The 23260-nt window shown below is 35.5% G+C and overlaps 2 protein-coding genes across 2 annotated transcripts in view; both read right to left on the bottom strand.

Moving 5' to 3' along the window:
* Positions 1-9310, bottom strand: part of NUP35 (nucleoporin 35) — a 67219-nt gene extending 57909 nt beyond the window's left edge. The window contains exon 1 of the mRNA XM_072612584.1: positions 9240-9310. The gene's annotated coding sequence lies outside the window, so the exon portion shown is untranslated. The remainder of the gene's footprint in view (positions 1-9239) is intronic.
* Positions 109-23260, bottom strand: DUSP19 (dual specificity phosphatase 19). The gene is made up of 4 exons (XM_072612586.1): positions 22650-23260; positions 12296-12342; positions 9240-9392; positions 109-1670 (listed from the first exon to the last, which is right to left on the bottom strand). Exons 1-4 carry the CDS (start codon positions 22873-22875, stop codon positions 1488-1490), a joined length of 609 nt encoding a protein of 202 aa, XP_072468687.1. The 5' UTR covers positions 22876-23260; the 3' UTR covers positions 109-1487.

Below are 23260 nucleotides of genomic sequence, written 5' to 3'. Positions count from 1 at the left end.
TGTGTCCAGGCTCCAGGAAAACTAGGTCCAAATTATTTATTAAATTTAAATTTTTTCTTTTCTTAAAGCGAATAAACAACCCCTCAGTAATTTAAAGTAAAAAAATTGTGCAGTTAAATCTTTTTAGTTTTTTATTCAAATTATTGTTCAAATGTGTATCTGATCAACCATTTTTATTAAAGCCAGGAGACACAGTGCAGAGATCTACACAAAGGAGAATTTAAACCAAATGCACAAAAGAAAAGATATTGCTGTGTTTCTTTATTCTATTGAGACTCCAATGGCAGGGAAGGCAAGGAAGAAAAGAAAAAAAAGTAGATTTTTTTGATTTAAAGTCTAGATTGGAAGGAGTTAAAGACAATAAGATTAGACCTCAGTGGGAAAAGAGGGGAAAACAGAAAAGCAAAAGAAAGGGGAGAGGATGAGTCCCTATCTTTACTATGGTTAGAAACATTATGTTGAAGATGTGAGAGTAAAAAGTCTAAAAGTCAAAATAAACCTGAGTATTCCAGACACATGATTCTGTGTACAACAGAAGTGGACAATATCAAGTGAAATTGATTATAGGCATTTTTGTTTTATTATCTATGTAAGCTTTAAGTTTACTCATGACAAACAGACCTTTCAGTATAAAGAATATTTTTCAGAAATCTAAGTCTTCCAAAAACTTCATCAAATAGGACCCAACAAACGTATAAAAGGAATCCAGAAAGAGAAGAAATGTCTGTTGGCAGTAAAACATATAAATCAGAACATATTGTAAGTGGCTACAAATGGAGCTGGGGGCAAAAGTTACCAAACAGGCAAAGGACAACACAACAACACCCCTACATATTTAAAGGCAATGAATTCTGATGAAAGAATATTCAAGTGCAGTGTATATTACAATTATAAACCTTTTGGTTGTAAATACGCCCTGGGTGGGGGCAGAGTTTGACCTATTTATTTTTATTGGGAAAAAATGCAGACAAAGAATCTCTCTAAGATGATAACTATTTTTCTAAATATATGTACAAGTCAAGTAGTATTTCAGCATATTCTCTTCATGGGAACAGCTGCTGAAATAGAAAAAAACTGAAAGTATTCAATAATTGATTCATTCTTCTTTCAATGTTGAAATATAGACTTCAAGTCTATTTTTACTATTTTCCTCCAAAGAAATTAACACAATCAGTAATACCAATGTTATTTGGTTTTATGCAATTCAAAAAAAGCATTTCATCACACATTTTAAATGCTGAAGAATAAGCAACATTATTTTTTTTAAAATCATTTAGGTTGAAGCTCAAGATAATTAGGCCACCTCAACTTCAACTTTGAGGGCAGCAAAAGGAAAGGATTTGGCTTCTGCCATTCTATCCTAAAAACTTGGTTTTAAAAGAAGTTATAGTTTCATATCATGTGTTAAAATGCCATCTCACAAACTGTTAGCTTCATCTGTTTCCTCAATTTTTTTATGCCCAATAATTTATTCCCATAATTTTTTTTCACTGTTGATATGCTCGAAGTTGTTCCATGAAGCCAGAATTTGGGCATATAGCAGGTCTTGCATTTTTCACCAAAGAAAAGGCACTGGTGAATGTGATTTCTTCAGTACTCATCAGGAAGCCAATTATAATTGCAGCAGCCCTGGAGACGCCTGCATTACAATGAACAAGAACCACCCCATCCTACAAGAAAAAAAATCCACCTTCATTTGACAAACATTATCAAATTCAGTACACATACCATTCAGAATTGTCATAAAACACAGTATATATAAGATCTCTTCTTGGATTAGCTACCATATACAATGTTTAGGAAACATTCCTCTCTAGAGGGACATATAAGTGTTCCCCAAATCAGTTTGGAAGCCTAAAATTGCAAATGCATCCTTTTTTTTGTACCTTAGTGATACCAGTAAAACTAGTAATAGTATCTTGTTTATAAGTAGCAAAAAGAATATATCAGGAACATAATAAGACAACAAAAGTCCACTAAACAAAAGGTTGAACTCTGAAGCAAACTAGGTACAGTAAGTGTTGGGGACTACTTAGAGAAAAGTCAGTTTTGATCTAACAGCTAAAGAACAGGTGTTTTTCCTACTCTATTGCATCCACTTTCACCTACATTCCTAACTACTATACATTGCACTCTGAGCACTATTAAGTAACTTTAAAATTATGACCAAGAAGCAAACAAACAAACTCTCAGTAATTTAAAGTAGAAAAACTGTGCAGCTAAACCTTTTTAGTTTTTTATTCAAATTATTGTTCAAATGTGTATCTGATCAACCATTTTTATTAAAGCCAGGAGACACAGTGCAGAGATCTACACAAAGGAGAATTTAAACCAGAAGTATAAAAGAAAAGATGTTTCTGTGTTTCTTTATTCTATTGAGACTCCAATGGCAGGGAAGGCAAGGAAGAAAAGAGGAAAAAAACTAGATTTTTTTATTTAAAGTCTAGATTGAAAGGAGTTAAAGACATTAATTCTCAGTGGGAAACGAGGGGGGAAAACAGAAAAGCAATAGAAAGGGGAGAGGATGAGTCCTATCTTTACTATGGTTAGGAACACTATGTTGAAGATGTGAGAGTAAAAAAGTCTGAAAGTAAAAAGAAAGCAGAGTATTCCAGACACATGATTAATGTAGGGCTCCTTTTCTCTTCTTATGTTACTCTATTTCATTTTGACTGTGTAGTTCTTCCTATGAAATGATGGGTCAAATAGAAATATTTTAAAATGCTAGTATGTAAAAAACAATTCTATTTAACACCAAAAAAAAAAATCTGTTTCTGCTTTTATTTTCCTTACAATTGCTAATATCGATAAAATGGCAGATTCTAACAAATCAAATTAAAAGATGTGCATCATACTATTTTGAAACAAGTATTCACCTTTTAACTTTAGTGAAATTGTGAGGTTACATTTTTTTAATTTAATGTCCTGCCTGCCCTTTTCTTCTTTCTTCTAATCTATTAATCTTCTATTTGGTACATACTTGAACTCAATGTCACAATCCTCTTTATAAACTACAAAGTATTTATAAAATCAGGAAAGTAACTGAAAATCAACTAAGCGTATGAATTAAGTAGAATAGTGACATTAAGAGCTTGCAACAATATGAAATGGAAACTGTAATTGGACACTGAAATAAGGTCAATAAGTGAAAAACGTTTCAGGTAACTAGCAAAGGATACTTTACAAGTGAAAAGAGACACAGTATCAAAACAAATGCTGATGGGGGCTTATGCTATCAATAATGAAAGTGATAGATCTGATGGTACAGCCTTGATACAGGTTGGCCAGCCTTGTGCTTTTTAAAACTTAATGATCTAAATGAAATGTGGTACTCTGTAGTGACAGAATAGACAATGTTCCTGTCACTACATTTTCTGATGTGAAATTAACATTGCCTGTTAGGATAGATTTACTAGGATGACAATAGTGAGAAAGCTGAACTATCAGCAAATTATGAGCAGGACAGTATGAAGTAATGTGTAATATTTCTTTTGAACCCAAATAGGAAAAAAAAGGAATACACTTGCAACTAAAGAATTTTTAAATACTTTGTCATAACCTGGGTTTTGAAAGGTGTAGGGAATTCTGGGGAAGGAAACTCCCAAGATCACTGCAGATTAGCAACTCTTCCACAACTTCCTATTAGGCACAGAGAGATTAAGTATTTAGCTAAGGCCATAAAAACCAATTTAAATGTGTCACATGTAGTATCTGAACCCAGATCTTTAGGACTCTAAGGCCAGTATTCTATCCAAAAGGCATGCTATCTCTATTTTAATAGTTTATTTTTCTACGGATTTCAGTTTACTTGCATCTTACTTTTTCATTCTTCCTTACAGAGTTCCCCATTCTTAGAAGCATTTTCAATGAGAAATATTGGCTCTATATTTAAGACTACAGAATAATCATTATCTTCTATATAGTATTTTTCTTGCAATAAGATTAAAGCACAATATCAGTTACTAAGAGAAAATATTTCACTCCATATTCCAGGTATCACACAGTGAACATATGGTCTTATTATCCTCATTCTCCAGTGTATTCTCTTTTCAAAGGTCATAATGAATCTAGAATTCAATTAGATGATAAGTTCCTCCAGTGTAGGGACAGTTTGTATATTGTATTATTTTAATTCCCCAAAAACACTTAGTACAGGATTGTATAAAACTTTAGTGTTTCACTAAATATTTACTCATTTCCCCCAAAGCTCAACTTCAATGCTATCCCCTACATGAAGTTTTTCCTTGATTTTGCTACCTGCTAATGCCTCCCCCTATAACTACCTTGTGTTTATTTTGCATATACTTATCTACATTCATGTCATCTTTCCCTATAGAAGGTAAGGTTCTTGAGGACAGATGTTGTTTCATTTTCATCTTTTATCCCTAGTACCTAGCACAGAGTAATTGTTTAATTTAATAAATGCTTTTTTGATGATTGATGGATTAGAATTCTTAATTTTACATTAGAGACTTGTAAAATTGAATATGATGTTTTTCCACACTGTTTTGTTTTTGAGGCACTGAAAATTAATGTGCTGATGGTATGTTTTTCAATTGATGGAGGCAAGCATTAGTAAAGGCAATCCAAAATGGTGGTAGAATCAACTTTTGATCATACCAACATCTGAGTCTGGGAGGTATAAATATTAAATGCCAAGGGAGATATAGGAATCTGAGGTAATCTGGGAGATTCTGAATAGTAGGACAGTAAATTCAACACACTTTCTATAATACCCTATGATGTTTCTCTTAACTATACTCTTAAATTTTCTGATCTTATGTCCTGAGTCAATAATAAATAGGTGGAAAGGGCAAATGCAACTTGCTCAATCAATTTTTTTTTTTTTTTTTTGCAGACAAGTAAAATTTTTGGTTTCTTAAAAGAACACCAAAGTATTTCTGATAAAATTCTCATTTCTCAAATATATAGAGAACTGAGTTAAATTTACAAAAATACAAGTCATTCCTCAATTGACAAATGGTCAAAGAATATGAATAGGCAGTTTTCAGACAAAGAAATCAAAGCTATTTATAGTCATATTAAAAATGCTCTAAATCAATGTTGGAGGGGATATGGGAAAACTGGGACACTAATACACTCTTGGTGGAGTTGTAAACTGATCCAACCATTCTGGAGAGCAATTTGGAACAATGCTCAAAGGGCTATAAAACTGCGTATACTCTTTGATCCAATAATACTACTGCTTGGTCCATATCCTAAAGACATCAAAAACAAGGGGAAGAAAGGACCTATTTATACAAAAATAATTATAGCTGCTCTTTTTGTGGTGGCTAAGAATTGGAAACCAAGAGGATGCTCATCAATTGGGGAATGACTAAACAAGCTGTGGTATAAATATGTGGTATATGTGATGGGATAGTATTGTGCTATAAGAAATGACAAGCAAGGATAACTTCAGAAACACCTGAAAAGACTTACATGAACTGATGCAAAGTGAAGTGAGCAGAGCCAGGAGAACGTTGTACATGGTAAGAGAAATATTGTATGATGATGAACTGTGAACAACTTAGCTAATCTCAGCAATACAGTGATCTATAACAATCCCAAAGGACTCATGATGAAGCATACTATCTTCCTCCAGAGAAAGAATTAATACCTTCTGAATACAAACTAAATAAAGCATGCTATTATTCACTTTCTTTCATTTTTTTTTTTGAGTCTTCTGGTACAAAATGATTAATACGAAAATGTTTCATATGATTCCACACATATAAACTATACTGGCTTGCTTACCATCTCAGGCAGGAGGGAGAGAAAGGAAGGAGAGAGGGAAGGACAGAATTTGGAACTCAAAACTTTTTTTTTTAATGTTAAAAATAATGTTTTAACATGTGAGGAATAAAATAATATTTTTTTAAAAACACCAAATAAGTGTCTGGAGGCTGGATGATTATCACCTCTGTGGTTTATTTTCATCTTTGATTCCTCAAACCTTCATGTTGAAGTTGGCTAAATACCCTAATAGGCTGGGCAAGTTTAAAGGTAGAAAAAGAATACTCAAAGAGCTTTGTAAGACTACTGTAAAGAAACAAGTTTGGGAGAAATGGAGAAAGTTCAAGGAGATAATAATCACTAAGAATTATCATAATGCAAGATTGGAAAGGTTGCTTTAAAGGAAGGTATCAGTGATTGGAAATCAAGAATTAACCATTTGCTCTACAACTACATAGGTACTGACTTTGGCTAAATGACTTCCTCTCTGGTCCTCAGTTTCCTCATCTGCATAATTAGCAAATTAGATTAGATAACCTTTGTAGTCTGTTCTAGCTATTAGACTTTATGACTCCATGACAATATTCTATAGGTAAAAACTTGAACAGAGGATAAGATCTACACCAGGGAATAATAATTATCAAATTTAAAAATTCTAGTGTTAGAAACTTGTGTTTAAATAAATCCGCCAGACAGATTAGGAAATATCTACATTGCAGCACCAAACCAAAACATATATTTCCTAGCACAAATGAATGATCTCAAATAGAAACAGAACTTGTTGCTTAAAAAGAAGAAATTTAACCTTAATGAACTAGAAAAGCCACCATAATTCACAATTTAATGTCTTCTGCCCTATTTTAGACTTTACTCTGTGTTCAACCTTTAGCTTTGATATCCATTTTTTGTTAATATTGATAAGAATGTGTTTCTTCATTCCTCCCCCCTTAATATCTGTGTAAGAGTGCCAAATCATAAAGCTATGTACATAAAGGATTAAATCCTCCTTCATCATTGAGTGGAGCCAGTAGTTGTACTGCTGTCATAGAATCAAAGAAGAGGCTGTGATAAGCGTTTTACCAGCAAATCCTCTTCTATGCAATGCACTGACTGTGACAATGACTGCAGTAACTGAGGGGCACTTCACATACATGTTGCCCTGAGCCAGATTTTTATCAATGTAAATATGGATGACTCTTCCATGTTTGTTACAGTCTTCAATTACATCATCTTTAATTTGTGTATCCCAGGCCAGTTCATCTTCCATTTGAGGGTTAAACATATTGGAAAGCTTGGAAACACTGTGTTTTAAGAGGTTGCATAGAAGCAGCTACAGCTAAAGTTGTAATCTCACTTTGTTGTGAAAGTTTGGTTTGCAAATCTGCTACAGCTCCAAATGTTAAAGATCTACTCAGCTTTTTTTTTTTTTTTTTTTTTTTTTTAGTACTTCTATACCTATACCAGGGGTGGGGAACCTATGGTCTTGAGGCCACATGTGGCCTTCAAGGTCCTTGGGTACAGCTTTTTGACTAAGTCCAAGTTTTACAGAATAAATCCTTTTATTAAGGGGATTTGTTCTGTGAAATCTGGATTCAGTCACAGAGCCACACTTGAGGACCTAGAAGGCCACATGTGGCCACAAGGCCACAGGTTCCTCACTCCTGTGACATATTTGAGTGGCTCCTAAAATCGATGATAGCTCCATCCTTGATTCTTTATTCCAAGGAATCAAACTAGGGAAGTGGTTAGACATGGAAGTGAAAGACAGATTTCTTCCATTAGGCTGAATGTTAGAATGGCATACATAGGCATCAAAGCTAGGATGCCCTGGTCTCAAGATCTGCCTCTGAAATATACTATGTGACTTTGGGCAAGTCATTTGATATCTTTGTGCCTCCAGTAACTTTGTAGGACTCTAAACTGTAGAGAAGATGCTACTAATCTGTAACGACAGGCGGAGTTTCCTCACCTTATAATTCCTTATGTCAATCGAATCACAGGCCTAGTTCCTCTACCAGGAGTGGCAATCTGTGGCCTTCTAGGTCCTTGGGTGCGGCCTTTTGATTGAGTCCAAGTTTTACAGAACAAATCCTTTTATTAAAGGGATTTGTTCTATGAAGTTTGGATTTAATCAGATGGCTGCATTTGAGGACCTAGAAGGCCACCTCAAGGCCACAGGCTCCCCAACCCTGCCAGGTCTATCCCTTGCCTTAATGTTACAATCCTAGAGCTGTAATAAAATGTTTGAATGGCATAGTTCTATTGTCTTCAGCTCTGAACTATAAAGTTTTCTTCATTGATTCCTTTCAACTGATTACCTTTGAGTGAAGGAGATATGGAAAACCATATTCAGAAGATTTTGTAGATTTTTTTTATTCCCAGTGCTAAGCACAGTGCCTGGCACATAGCAGACATTTAATAAATGTTTATTGATTGATTGATATCTGAGAAAATCTAGTGCAATGACTGGTGGACAAGATTATATAATGAAGTCTAAATCCCAATCCTACCAATTACTGCACACTCCGGGAGTCACTTTGGTTCTCTACAAATGACTTTTTCACCAACCACAAACTACACCTACCACTCTGCCCTTTGCTTACCTAATATGGATTTTGTTAGAAGAGTATGCTCACAAAAATGATGCCATATCAGAAACTGTTATGGACAATAAACTACCTTGTTCCCTGTCAGAAACTTGACTTGGATCCAATACAGTATTAGTATCCAGTTAGTAAGCAGAAGATTGAAGTATTTATATTAATATTCTCAGCGGTTTTCTTATTGTCAAAAGGCAGCTTCAATTCACACGCTCTTCAGTACAAATCCCAACAAACCCCACATTACAGCAGTCTATTACACACAACATTTAGTCCCTAGAGTGTCCTGAATTGTTAGGTTAAAAAGCAAAGATTCTCTTTTCTTTCCTGAAATGGTGAAGTAGTCATACTGATAAATACGCTGTCAGGTCTAAATCAGACTCTGTAACGGTTAGCTTGTTTTTGTTATTTAGTCGTCTAGTTGTCATAAACTTTCAAAGAGAACACACAGAGACTTTTACCTCCTGAAGTTTCTCAGAAGAGGACAGGAAATGGAAGAGAATCAAACTGAATCTAAAAAATAAATATTCTATTGTGGAGAAAAATGCAATGGGAAGAATAAGAAAAAGAATCATTAGGAATGTGGATGAATTAAATATGTTGGGAGAAATCTTATAAGTGGTTCATTTAAGATAGGTACTATTACATTTCTGACTTTGATGAACCATGCACCAAAATAATAATAATAACTAACATTTATATAGCGCTTTAAAATCTGCAAGCACTTTATATATATAATGTCTTATTTTATCCTCACAGAAACCCTGATCAGTTGGTGCTATTATTATCATCCCTATTTTACAAAGTTAGACAACTAGTAAACACCTGAGGCAGGATTTAAATTCAAATCTTCCTGACTTTAGGTCCAACACTCTATCTACTGTACCACCTAGCTGTCCTTACCTTCAATCTGGCTTCTTCAATGAACTCAAAGCATTCTGGAAAATAAGATATGATATTGGTTTCAGGTAGATCCAGGATAGAAATGTTCTTATATGTAAAGTCATTGAGGAAAGCATTTTCAACTCCACAGGCAACATTGAGAATGTGAGTAACCTAAAAGAAAACACAAAGATAAATTTTAGAACTTGTGGACTTCAGTAATACAGAGTAAGCCTATGTAAAGGAGTTTCTTAATTTCTACAATGAGATTAAAAAATAAGTAGGTTTTAAATCATCCTTAAATGGGCAAAACAAAATGTGTCAAAAAATTTAACTACAACAAAAAACAATTAGGAAATAATTTAGATAACTCTATTAATAAATACTATAAAAACATAAAGGGGTATATATTCTATTTACCCAAAGAAATAAAATTTGGGGAAATGTAGAATAAAAGAAAATTTGTCTTTACCCTACTCATACTTTCTTCTTATATCTATACTTAACCATATATTCACAAAGGAATTGGCTCTTCCTAAGTTTTCAATTATTGCCCATTTTTCACGTATTTGGTACTTTAAATCTACCCTGGTTTCCCAAGAATATTTTTAAAGAGCATCTAAGAGCCTGCCTAAGAAAAAGTCAATGCATTGTTTATTAATGACAGACTACAAGTGAAGAGGGAAAGAGATCACTTTGGAACTTTGGGAATGATAAACACCAATAAGAGACAATGTACTCCACTGATACAGAACAGTTAGACTTATTCCCAATATTTTCCCAAGCAATCATATAAAAAACCTTTTGAGGTCTCAAAGATTAACTGGACCAGGAAAGTGAGTCACAATCTCAAGGAAATAAGGGTTGAGAGGAATAATCGTTAAACAGCTGTTAGCTACATTATTGTCATTTGGTAGTTGGTTACCATCTATGTTATCTAGTCTCTATGACAAACATTTTTTAATTAGAGGATAGGAGAAGATCATTGTGATATAAACTCTCTTAAAAGCAAATTCTCCCTGTAAACAATGATGAACTGTAGATGTGATGATTTGTACATGGATTTATAAATTTCAATCACCTCTGAGTTTTGCTCCTCCTCAAAGGATTATTTACAGAGATAAATCTTTCTAGAACTTGTGCATTCATTTCTCTCAGAAATCACTGACTAGCTCTCTCCTAGAGCTGTTTAGGGGAACTGAGCAAAAATTACTACAAAGTCAGTATGTTCCAGTAGTCAGTCCTTACTAAAGAATATACCTTTATCACTTATCAGTTCCTTTCTTGGTTTGGTTCTTTTGAAATAAACGACAAGGGGAAAAGTTGTCACTCAATTTAGGTCTTCTTCAAATATGCCTACTGAAAGTACTTTTAAGAAAGAATTGGCACCTAGACATTTACTACTCTCCAACCACCTTGTAGAAGGTGGAAAGAAAGAAAATGCCAAAATCTTTCTTTCTAATCTTCTCCTTAGGAAAGATTATGCAAATAAGATCAAAGTGGGAAAAAGTAGAAAAGAGGGAGTAAAAAGATTTGGGGATAAAGCTTGAAAAGCCTTCTCTTTTCCCCTACTCCCTCTGCTTGTCCATTGTCGATTCATCTTTTAAGATTCAACTCAAGTCCCTTCATCTAAGAGGCCTTCCCTGAATATTCTAAAGCACAGTGATTTTGCTTTCTCTTTTCTTCCACTGAATTTCAAGTCAGTCACACAATTTAACTATTAAATGTATGCCATCTTAAACTGTTCTCTTACTGTTCTATGTATATTAGGCTTGTAGCCCCTAAAAGACTTAAGGTATCCAAGCACCTATCCTTAGTAAATGGTGTCAGGCGTAATATTGCACACCTGATAAATCACTGATTTAGAAGTGGAATGGGCTTAGAAATTACCTGGTCTATCATATCATTTTACATATAAAGAAATATGACCAGAGGAGTGACATGACTTTCCCAAGGTCACACGGGTATCAGAAACAGAATTTGAATACTGATCCCTTGACCTCAAGCTTACTCATACTTGATTAATTAATAAATGGAACATTAAGGAGAGATATCCTACTCCCCAAAATATAAATTCAAGGAAATGGCCTGTCATGTAGAAATTCCTGAAAATGATTTTCCAAAGGGCAAAAACTGTACTAGAATGGCACTGTTTTATGTCAGAAATACCAGATTTGAATTCCGTCTCTTCCACTCATGAGATGTGTGACCCTGGGCTAATCACTCAACTTATTTATTTCCCAGTTTCCTCATCTGGAAAATGAGGACACCACCAACAGCCCAGTTTACCTTACACAGTTAATATGAAGACCAAATAGGATAATGTAATGGAAAACATTTTGAAAACCTGTTCAGCATTATACAAATAAAAGTCATTGTTTTATATACAAGGCTACTGGCTTTGAAATGGGACATGTAGAAAAAATCACCCTAGTCCACTTCCTATGTCATCCTTCAATTTCTCTGGAAGCTTCCTATCCAGTTCTTCAGACCCTAGCCCTACTTCCTTTGCTTCCAATGAACTACTGGTGAAACTGGACATAGAAGTTAACAGCATCTTTTTAAAGAGGTACTCAGTCTGTTTCAGTGGGCTGGAATTAAATTAGCATCCCCAGATTTTAAAACTGAAACCTAAAAATATGCTAATTTATAGTCTTATTTGTCACTCTTTAGTGAAAACCATGTATTTTCTTACAACTTTGCATCATCTGTAAACATAATGATGGAGGCAATACCTATAAAAATTCAAACAAACCTCTTTTCCAATAAGTAACAAATTAAACCTGCTTAAACAAATATTTTGAATTCACTTTAAAAGTCTAAAAATGACCAGGTTCATTAATTTAATAGTTGTTCCTTCTTATTAAATGATTCAAGTTCTAACAAAAATCTCAAACTACCAATAAGCACACAGCTCAATATATTTAGATTAGGCATGCAAATTTTAGCCACATTTAAATAATGGGAAAATTTTATTTACGAAATTCTAGAATTTTACCAAATGCTCAATAATGTAGTTTTTCTTTAAATGAATGTGAAACACTAATGAAAATGCTAAATTTTAGGCATTTTTTTACCTTGTGTTTTTTCAATGTGTCTAAATCATGAGCAGCATCTTGTGATCCTGTAAAAAAATAAACAAATCACATTTATATAGTACACGCTTATGAATATTCTCTTCACAGAACTGTCAGGTATGCTATATATATATATATATACATATACATATATGTATATATATATGCATGCATGATTATTCCATATTACAGTTGAGGAAATTGAGATTCAGAGTAGTTACATGACTTGCCTAAAGTTGCAAAACTAGTATGTATTCATATCAGTTGGTCTATAATTGCCCTCATTCTCTGTGCTTCAAGGCATTAAAAATATGACTAAATAATGTTTGCTGTAGTCCTACTAGGTCTTTTCTTGTTTTTTAAAGATAGCAAAACTATAGGCAAGGATGTCAAAAAGTAGGGTGAATGTGGATTCACCTCAATGAATAAAAATACTTTGGGCAAACAAGATTTTTTAAAAAACCTTCTGGATTCCCATAGGGCACCTGACCTAGGCTGGCACATAGTAAGAGCTTAATAATTTTTCCATTATTTCCTTCAATCATTCATTTACCTTTTTAAAATTTTAGACTTAAATACTAAAACTTAAATACACAATAAGAAAAAAATTATAAACTTAAGTAATAAAACAAATACAAAATAAGAAAATATGTCATGTACACAGCAGAACATAAGAATCAAAATATATAAAAATAAATTTCCATTTCAAGAAAGCCCACGTAATAAATACTAAGCATTGTGTTGAGAGCCATCCATCTTTCCTTTGCTTTTTTGTAAGTTTTCTTCTTCTGCTGTGCATTTTTACTTTGTTCTTTTTCCCTTTCTCCCTCCCATGCTACAATTAAGCACAGATGCATTTATATATAAAGATGTTTACACACACACACACACACACACACACACACACACACACACATACACATAAACATATACTTTCCCTAACAAATTCCCTACCCCTGATCTTTGTTTTTATGTTTGTGCATATCTCTTATTTCCTATCCTTCCCGGCTCCTCCACTTTATACCTGCTACCTTGCCCTATTATTAACCTACCCCCACTCCAAGGATCCCTTCCTTATCCTCCCACTCCCATAAACCTAAACACCCTTCTATACCCCGCCTACCCTTATCCTCTTCTTCCTCCCTATTCACTTAGCATTTTATTTCTTTCTAAATTTAGAAGACTCTTATACTCTTCTAGATAAGGGCTTCTTAAACTTTTTCCACTCACGACCCTTTTTTGAGGTTCAGCAGCATTTGCTGGGTTATATGGATTAAGGGTATGCGCAGTGCAAAGTGTGTATGCTTCCTGTTCAAAACCAAGACTGCAGTGGAGTTGTACAATGAAACGCAAGCAAACGCTGCCAGAAACACCTCGGATTCATTACACATTTGATTTTGAATTAATTTTTAGTCACTGCACATTCAGAAACCTTTTACTGTTGTCAAAAAAAACAAGGTCATGACCCCACAGTTTAAGAAGCACTGTCTAGATATATATGTATAGTTTCCTCTTGAACCCATTCCTGTTGAAAGTAGGTTTCCAGAACTAACAGTCCTCTTCCCCCATCTAATTCCTCTGAAAGAACTCTTGCTCTTTCTTTTGCACCTTATTTATTTAATTATTCTTCTTAGCTGTTCCTAAATGGTTTTACTTTTTAAAGTCATATCATACGCAGGTCTACTCCAATCTTTCTTAAGACCTATCCAACTAGTAATAATAATCTTAGACATATGTTTTACATTTTACATACATAAAAGGTAAACAGTCCGTCCTTGAGTCCCCTGTAATTAGTCTTTGGTTTGTATGTATCCTATATTTCTCTTGGCTTTTATATGTCAAATCTTCTATTAAGATTTTTTTTTTTAACACAGTCCTGAAAATCTGACAATTCATTAAATATCCATTTTTTTCATTCAGGATTATACTTAGCTATACTGAGTATAATATTTTCAGCCAGAACCCCAGTTCTTTTGCTCTGTGATACAGTGTTCTAAGACCTGCAGATTTTTAACGTCACCATTGCTAAGTCTTATGTGATTCATTCATTCACTTTTGGCCTCCTGAAATGTGGCTTGATTCCATTTTTCCAATCTTGTCTTTTCACTGCTTTCTTTCATGTTTACTTAGAACACTCCTTCCAAACTGTACTCCCCACATACTATCTTCCTTACTTTCACATACCTGCTTCTCCCTATGTGAAATATTCCTTCAGCTTAGTCTCCTACTGTGGAACTCTACCAATTCTTCAAAGCTAGGATCAGATACTACTTTCCCAATTAAACTTTTTCCTCATGCCCTTGACAGATGAGACTTCTGCCACCTGTGAATTCTTTTAACCCTCTCTAAATACTTGTAGTCTATTTGGCATTATGACTATTTAATGTTAATGTTGCAATTCTGCTATTAGACTGTAAATTCCTTGTAGGTAGAACTGAGTTTTATTCATTTTTTTTCATTCCCTCTTAATCCAGATTGCAAGAGTGGGGAACCTGTGGTGGCCTCAAGGTCACATGTAGCCCTCTAGGTCCTCAAGGGCGGCCCTTTGAACCCAAACTTCACAGAACAAATCTTTCTTCTTTGTGATTCTGTCAAAGGGCTGCCCTTGAGGACCTAGAGGGCCACATGTGGCCTCGAGGCCACAGGTTCCCCACCCCAGTCCAGAGGCTTGCACATTAGATACTCAAAAGCTATCTGTTGAATTAATAAATTAGTTGTAGCATCAGACATAGTGAATCAATGCTGGCAGATCTGTCAGCCACCCCTTGGGCTAACCCCAGGCCTGTATTGTGTATTCTGAAAGGCCCTTTTCTGGCCTAGTTCAACTACAAGATTTTAGCTAATTCCAAGGAGCCTCTGAGAGAGTTTGGCATTTCAGACTGTCATCATGAACCTGAAACCCAGAGAGACTCTCTAACTACCCCTACACACGCATACTTTGAGGTGTTTTCTCAGGAACTTGACAAATTGCCTCCAATTAATTATTTAGCCAGTCCGAACAGCCAACTTCAGACAATCTGGATTTGTTACAACAGCCAAGGGCAGAAGAAACTTATAAGCTTTATTTTTGGAGATTTCTAAATCTTATGCTCTCCTGAAATGGAGTCCCTTTTACAGCAACAGTATTTTTATTCTTATCTGATTTTACACACAAACACTTTGATTCAGCCGCAAATAGCTTATCCTTGGTTTCAACGGAAAAACAAGTATTCTTTAGGTCCCTACATCCACTGCCAGCACCCAACTTCTTATTTCCTTTTACACTTGAGAAAACAGGACGCTGTCTATAATGTAACTTTACATTATAGACAAAATCCAGGTTCCTTGCACAAAAAAGAAGAGACAAAGAATGCCTTTCCAGAAGATACAAGAGGTTGTAAATGTGGCCCTGATAACAGCAAGTGAGCAGGCTGCTGACTTTTCCTCCAACTCCACTCCCCGACTTGCATCGTCCTCAATACCATGTACAAAAGACCTGTCTGAAAACTGGGTTCAAAGTAACTAAGTGAAACTTGGTGATTTTATAGGGTCCTATCAAAATGTATTTCTACTGGTTTAAAAATATTTAACTTTTCCATTCCTTAGCCACTACATTGGAAATGCTTTATTTCCTTATAAAGAAAAATACAGAAACATCACTTTGGTCAAATTACAAATAAAAACTTAACTTTTGTAAATATGTGCCAAAGGAAAGGCAAGAAATCATGTTAGCTTTGGTTACTCTATTTTGAAAGTGGCCTCTGGGACGTATTTTGACTTTAATTCTTCTATGCTTAAGAAATAAATGAACCTTAGTTCTGATATTCTGCCTTTTATAATCATGAAAGGACCAAAATAACTTGAATATAAAAATACAGTATTGAGCTCAAATTTGTTCTTCCCTGAATCCCTAGAAATAGGCCCCAGTGTCTATTCTATTTTAAGGAGTTATTTTTTAAGCAATGTTGCACTCTAAATGGAAAATTCCTTCTGAATGGGAAAAAAACACCTAAACCATTATAAAATACTAAATTACAACTAACTATTCAATAAAGAAGTAAACAGTCACAATGACTTGACAGGCATTATAATGCTTATCCATCAAATAAAATTACTATCACCAAAATAATTCATAAAAAATAAAGCTACTTTTGGCTTCCAAGAATAAATTAGAATTAAGGAAGTTAATGTTGATATATCTGCATAGAAATAATTTCAGTTCCTCTGGAAATCTCAAATGTTTCATTTGGTTGACATCTGCACCTAACGGGGCTTTTTTTGCATCAACCAAATATATTTTCAAAAGTAAAATTTTTGGAGAGCATGATATCATTCATTTCTAAATTACCTAGAAATTGTGTATACTATTTAATTCCATATCTGTGGGGCAAAAAAATCTGATACAAAATAATTGTAATAATTTTAATCATGTGATTATAATTCATAAGAAAAATATGGCATAAAAGATATGTGAAGGGCAGATAAGACCAGAAAAGGAAATGATTTAGTCATAAAGCAAGGTCCATGAGTACAGCACCTGAGCCATCTACCTGTTAATTAGGAAATGTCCAGGTGCTCTTTACTGATGACAGACAAGAAATTTTGAGGGATGAAAAGTTGTGAAGGGGTGTGGGAAGTGATAGTACCAATTGAGACCCCACATCTCAAAATAAAAATCATCAGTAATAGAGGCTATATCTGACTTATTAGAGAAACAAATCAATATTATAGATTCTGAATTTTAACATACGCCACTTGATATAGGTACAAGAAAGAAGCTGAACACTGCAAGAAGCAAAGTCAAGGCAATGAGATATCAGGATGAGATTCCTTTGGAAGTAAATGAATCATTCCATACCTAAGGCCCTTCAAGGAGCAAGTCCTGGGAGTCTAACAGAGAACACTGTCCAGTATAGATGATGCACTCTGTAAGAAGCCAATTTGACCAACCTGACTATTCAAATCAGTCCAGCAGAGATGCTATACTCTATGAAAAACTAGTCCAACCTATCTGTGGAAGGACTAACCAGGTGTAAAGAATCAATGGCCTTCAGGCCACATGTGGTCCTCTAGGTCCTTAAGTGCAGCCCTTTGAATCCAAACTTCCCACTGATGCCCTGCCCTGCAGGAGACTTCATGAGGACTCTGGGGAAAGGTCAATGAGACATCACAGTTCTGTAGTTATAGCCTGTCTACACGTGTTCCCTATAAGTATGCCTCACTACCACTGTACTTTAAGTGTGTACCCATTCTCCTCTCATATATTCTGTAAATATTTATAGGAGAGGATGCCACAGGTTTTGGGGGAAATATTTGTGGCTACCATTCTTGCTATGCCATTTGACTCTTTCCTAAGAACAAATTCAGTCTACTGCTTTATTGTTAATGGGAAGAATACCAGGGGCAACTCTGGAGCTACAGTATTAGTAGTATTCATCTACAGGACTACTTCTAGAAGCTGATGAAGCAGTTGTTTCTCTGGGTACCTAAACTGCCAGTAAGAAGTGTAAATTGGGGGGAGTGAGCCGAGAATAAATGCTATATAGGACTCCAGACCCATCATCTGGGAAAAGTGAACTGAAAAGGAGTTCTCAAACAGAAGTATAATCAGTTGGAACCATCTACAGGGTGGTTATCACAAATGATAATAGTAAGGTCAAATCCTGCATGCGTATTCGTCCTTTGTTGCCAAAGAAGACCATGCCATCAGAGAAATAATGACATGACTTGCACTTGACTTTGTTTTGAGTGAGGGAGGGCTGTGTTGGTCACCAGCCTCACTTCTCCTCCAGAGCCATCTGAATCCAGTGACCAGATATTCATCAGGATGACTGGAGATGACCCAAGATGAGGCAATTGGGGTTAAGTGACTTGCCCAAGGTCACACAGCTAGTGAGTGTCAAGTGTCTGAGGTAAGATTTGAACTCAGGTCCTCCTGACTCCTGCACTGGTGCTCTATCCACTGCACCACCTAGCTGCCCAGTAAGGTCAAATAAGGTCATAAAAGAAAACAAAGAAAAGGAATTTATGTTGTCAAATGGAGATATACTTTTGGGGAAAAAAAGTATACACTTTTCCAGTTGCTAAAATGTAGACATAAATTACTAGTGGTCTCCAAATATGTTCTACAAATCAGAAATGAAGAAAAGTAGTGAACTACTAACATTTCCTTGTTTCATGGGAGCTTCTTGACCTCTGTGATCTCCTCCTACATATCCTTTCCTTTCTGTAGCACTGTTCTCTCTGGGTTCTTTTTCCTCCTCTTACTCTTCTTTGCTATATCGTTATCCATGGCCTTCCCCTTCTGAGTGGGTATATCTCTGAGTTCTCTCCTGGGCCCTTTTCTCTTCTCTAGGGTGATCTCATCAGCTCTCACTGGTTTAACTATCATCTTTATGCAGACGATTCCCAGATTTAAATATCCAACCCTAATCTTTCTTCTGAGCTTTAGTCTCACATCACCAATACATGTGATACATCTCCAACAGCATGCCCCATAGATATCTTAAATACAGTATATCTAAAATAGAACTCATTATCTTTTCCCCCAAACCTTTCCCTCTTCATAATTTTCCTCTTTCTGTTGAAGACACCACTTCCAGGTCTGAAACTTCAGAGTCATCTTTGACTGTTCACTCCCCATGATCCCCCAAACCCACTCAGTTGCCAAGTATGGGTTCTATCTCTACTATATTTCAAATCTGTCCCCTTCTCTTCACTCACATGGCCACCACTCTAGTTCAGGGTCTCTCATCTGCACTGTTATAATACCTTCTTAATTGGTGTCCTTTCCTTTGAGCCCTTTTTCACATAGTAGAAATCCTTTTTCTACATGCCAGTGATATTCCCAAGGTATAAGTCTAACCTACTCAGTTAAAAACTTTTAGTGATTCTCAATTGACTGTAGTACAAAATGCAAACTACTATACTCCATTTTTCATTCACAATCTGCTTCCAGTCTCCCTTTCCAGGCTAACTGTACATTCATCTCATTTCTAATTCTACATGCTAGGCAAAGTGACCTACTTCCTGAATCTTCAAGGCTCATCTCAAGGATAGACAGAATTTCAAGGACAGACCTCTAGGGATAGACCACCTAAGGTCTATACTGATTCTCCCAGTATCTAGCATCCTCTCCCTACCTTAGCCAGAAATTACTTTGTATATATTGCTTTGACTTATCTGGATTCATGCTATTTACCCCTAAGAGTATGTAAGCTCTTTCAGGGAAGAAATATTTCATTATTTTTTTTTTATTTCTAGCATGTGGCACATTTTTTGGACCAAACTTGTGATTTTATTGCTGTAGGAGGGCCCTAATGAGGGAAACTACCACTATTAACACAGATAATCAATTCTCCTATAATATATAGTCCCAGAGCTGTCTGGGTCATTGGGAGGTTAAACAATTTGCCCGGTCATATAGCCAGTATGGGTAAGAGGTGAGACTTGAATCTAGATCCTCCCCATTCACACCACTTTGCTTCTTGCTTCTCACATAATAAGTACTTAATGAATCACTAACTTACTGAGCAAATCACTTACCCTCTATCTCAGTATTCTCATCTGTTAAATGAAAGGGTTGGTTTAAGTAGCTTCCAAGTTCCCTCCTACTTGTAAATCTATGATTCTAAGATTACACTATTAATTTATTTGTTCAAGGGACTAAATATAAATTTTTTAAAAAATACAGCGGCATGTTTAGGCATCAAGTAGATACTTAATCATGTTTGTATAGATAACTTGAAAAAAAGGTATAAATTACCTTTTTATGGCTTTCCAACTCCCTTATTTCTCATTGAAACAAAGCAAACCAGAAGCCAAAATTGTTAAACAGTATGTAATTCTGGAAGGGAGGACAAGTGAAGGTTGGAAGTGGAGAAATAAAATTAGAAATAATCCCATGCTAAAAATAAGGAAAGAAGTGATCAGGAAGCAGGTTGTGCATTATTCATGAAGCAGGTCTTCTGGGATAAAAGGGACAAGCTAAAATACGTCATGTGTCCCACTGGAAAGGAATGGCAGAAAGTAGTTTAGAGATCATAGAAACATAGAATCATAGATTTGGAATGGGGAGGATCTCAGAAGCCAACTAGTCCAATACTATCATTTTACAGATGAGGAAACTGAAGCTCAATGAGGTTAAATGACTTGTCCAAGTAATATTAGAGGTGGGAAATCAAAGACAAATGAAAGCAGGGCCTGAAAAAGACAACGACTTTGATGAGATGAAAGGGAACATATAAAGTCTTGTCTTAAGGCTCTAGAATATCCTCATCTGAGCAAAACTGCTTTCATATATCCATCTAGAACAAGTCTAGACAGTCAAAAACAATCCAAAGATTAAGCTGCTTTCTTCTTGTACCTTTGTAGAAAAGAATAATTTATTAGCTTATGATTTTGTGCCTTCTTACCATTTTATAAAATAATTCTACAAAGATGTTTATTAATGTAGGTTCTCCAATAGTATTGCAACACTTTGGAAGCTTCTTGTGTTATTTTCACTAAATAGGTAATCAAACAGATAGTGAATAGACATCCTTGGGAAATGTGAACTAAAAAAGTTATATCCTTTTCCAGTCATAGTAAGAGAATCTGGTGAACTTCCCAAACTAGGTTCATGGGAAATAAGAACCTTGCAAGGTTTTCAGCCAATTCTTCTTCACGAAGTAATTTTTACTCATGGGGCTACAAATATCAACCATTATGTTTTCAAATATTAATAAAGGAAAGGGCTTTGTTTGGCAAAGTGCCCAAGTGATAGTAAAACCCAACTGAAAATACCACCTTATAGCTGTAGAGAACTTTACACCTTTCAAAATATTTTTAAATTGTTCTCCCTTTTACTCTCATAACAGCCCTGTGAAATAGATGAAAGGGAAAATATTATCAATTCCATTCTATACCTAAAGATACTGAGGCCCAGAAGAGGAAAAGACTCCAAAGGCTACAAACAAGTTAGTTCCAGAGCAAAGCAGGGCTTTCAAATTCCTATCCTAGTATGCTTGTCTCTACAGATTCTCTATAACTGTGATCACATCATTCGATAAACTCAAATTTCAATTTCCCAATTTCTATTTTTAAAAAGGGAAACAATCAAGATTATTTTCAGTGGTATTGACTGCTATGAGTAATACATCATTTAAAAATATAAAACAAAAAACGCGTATTGTTAGAAACAGTTATAGAAGTAGCTATGGGTCAATTTAGTCACATAGGCAATTATTAAAAAAAAAATCCTAGTGGTATGACTCTTTCCCTACTTACCTTTTATGTCATGGTTCAATGAAAGCAAAGACAAGGAATGACCTAGCACAGGAGACAGTAAAGGGGAACAGGTGCAATACTACATAACAGAACCCATTTCTTGAACCCTACTGAAATAGCCACTGCAATTATATGTAGTCAGAATTGAATGCCCTTAGCATCAGATGAGCAGAAAGGCTAGTTACCTAAGTGTATAGTGGTGAATTTCTCTTAAAACTTTCTCCCACATTTACATAAACATTTTCCACCTTTCATAAATATTACCATTGAATGTAATGTTATACAGAAAGAACTTACCTCTCTCTTAATCATTAACACATAAGAGATCAGGCACTGATCAGGCATTAGGTCAGTCGATTCTTTTGATTATTTATGGTTCAAATAGGGCAAAAGCAACATAACCCTGTTATTCCTATGCAAGAAGTGAAATACTATATCATGACCTTATAGGATAATAGATTTAAAGCCGGAAGTGATCTTGGAAGTCACTGAGTCCAACCTTCTTATTTTATAGTAGAATAAACTGAGTTTACCAGAAAGGGTAAGTGATTTGCCCAAGGTTACAAAGATAGTAAGTAGCAGAGACAGCATTTAAACTCCAGGTCTTCTGACTCCAAATCCATTGCTTTATCCACTGTTCCTCTTACTGTTGTTATCCCATAACAACTTTTCCTAAACCAGCACATCTATTTAATTTGATAAACTTTCAAAAAGAAACTTGTAGTGGTTCCTGCACAATTTGAGGAGCCCCTCCAATTAACTTGAGCAAGGGGTTCATCCAGTCCTCTGCTTACAAATGAACCAGCTGGCACATTTTCCCTATTCATTATCAATTTACATCCATCCTGATAAATTAAGAAAACAGGATGACTATTTATATTACAGCTATCAGTGTGTATATTAGGGCATGTGCTTCTGATGAATAAGTATACAGTGTGTGAAGACTGACTTTTACCAGAAAATCTGTTCATCTACAGTGAATTCGAAAGCCCAAATGCAGACATTTCAACTTTCCAATTGTGTAACTGATTCCAACTGAACTAAGAATTTTTTTTAAATGAATAAGCAAAATGATGACCCTGAGGGAGGAGCCAAAACATATACTCACCCAGCAACAACCAAGGCTTAACCACACCAACTTGCAGGTCCAGGCGCAGGTCCTGCACATAACCACAGCCACCCCCACTGCCAGGCTCCGCTTCTTCCACCACGTGAACTCGGGCATCTTTCCACGTTTCTATGAGTTTTTTCCCAGTTAACGTGGTCACCCGGGTGCATTGCTTTCTGAGATTAGTCCGCGAGAATGCTCTAATTTCCTGGTTGAGGGAGTGCATTACATGAACAGGCGCTGGTCACAAACAAAAGCAACTCTAAAAGGACCAGGTGAGGCGGCTTTCTTCCTTTAGCGCGCAGGTAACAAGCACAGCGCTAGTTTCTCACCTCCGGGTTCCAGCAGCAGCCACCTGGCCGGCCGACCACCCCAGCAAGCTTCATTTTTCTGTTGCCGGGATGTAACCCAGCTTTCGATTGGTCATTGAAAAGCACTGGCTGATTGGGTGCGGTTTCTGTTTCCTGTAAGAGAGCTCGGAATCTGCCTGTCTCATCTCTCCTTGCAGCTTGAAAAGGCTGTTTATTCAATTCACTGCTTCTCTGCACGCTTTATCCAAGCTTACTAATATGAGCAAGAAGGATGTAAAATATTAGACCTAGTCCAAAAAA

This window comes from Notamacropus eugenii, chromosome 5, assembly GCF_028372415.1.
Source record: "Notamacropus eugenii isolate mMacEug1 chromosome 5, mMacEug1.pri_v2, whole genome shotgun sequence".
NCBI classification, from domain to species: Eukaryota; Metazoa; Chordata; class Mammalia; order Diprotodontia; family Macropodidae; genus Notamacropus; species Notamacropus eugenii.
Note: the sequence above shows the minus strand (reverse complement) of the source record. Positions and strands in the feature narration are given on the sequence as shown.

Bases quoted from the DNA above. Each gene is read 5' to 3' on its own strand.
- DUSP19 (XM_072612586.1), bottom strand. From the start codon at position 22,875: ATGCACTCCCTCAACCAGGAAATTAGAGCATTCTCGCGGACTAATCTC. The intron at 12,343-22,649 runs GTGAGTATATGT...ATTTTTTTACAG, and splicing joins TAAGCCTTGGTTGTTGCTGG to GATCACAAGATGCTGCTCAT. The intron at 9,393-12,295 runs GTAAAAAAATGC...GTTTTCTTTTAG, and splicing joins ACACATTGAAAAAACACAAG to GTTACTCACATTCTCAATGT.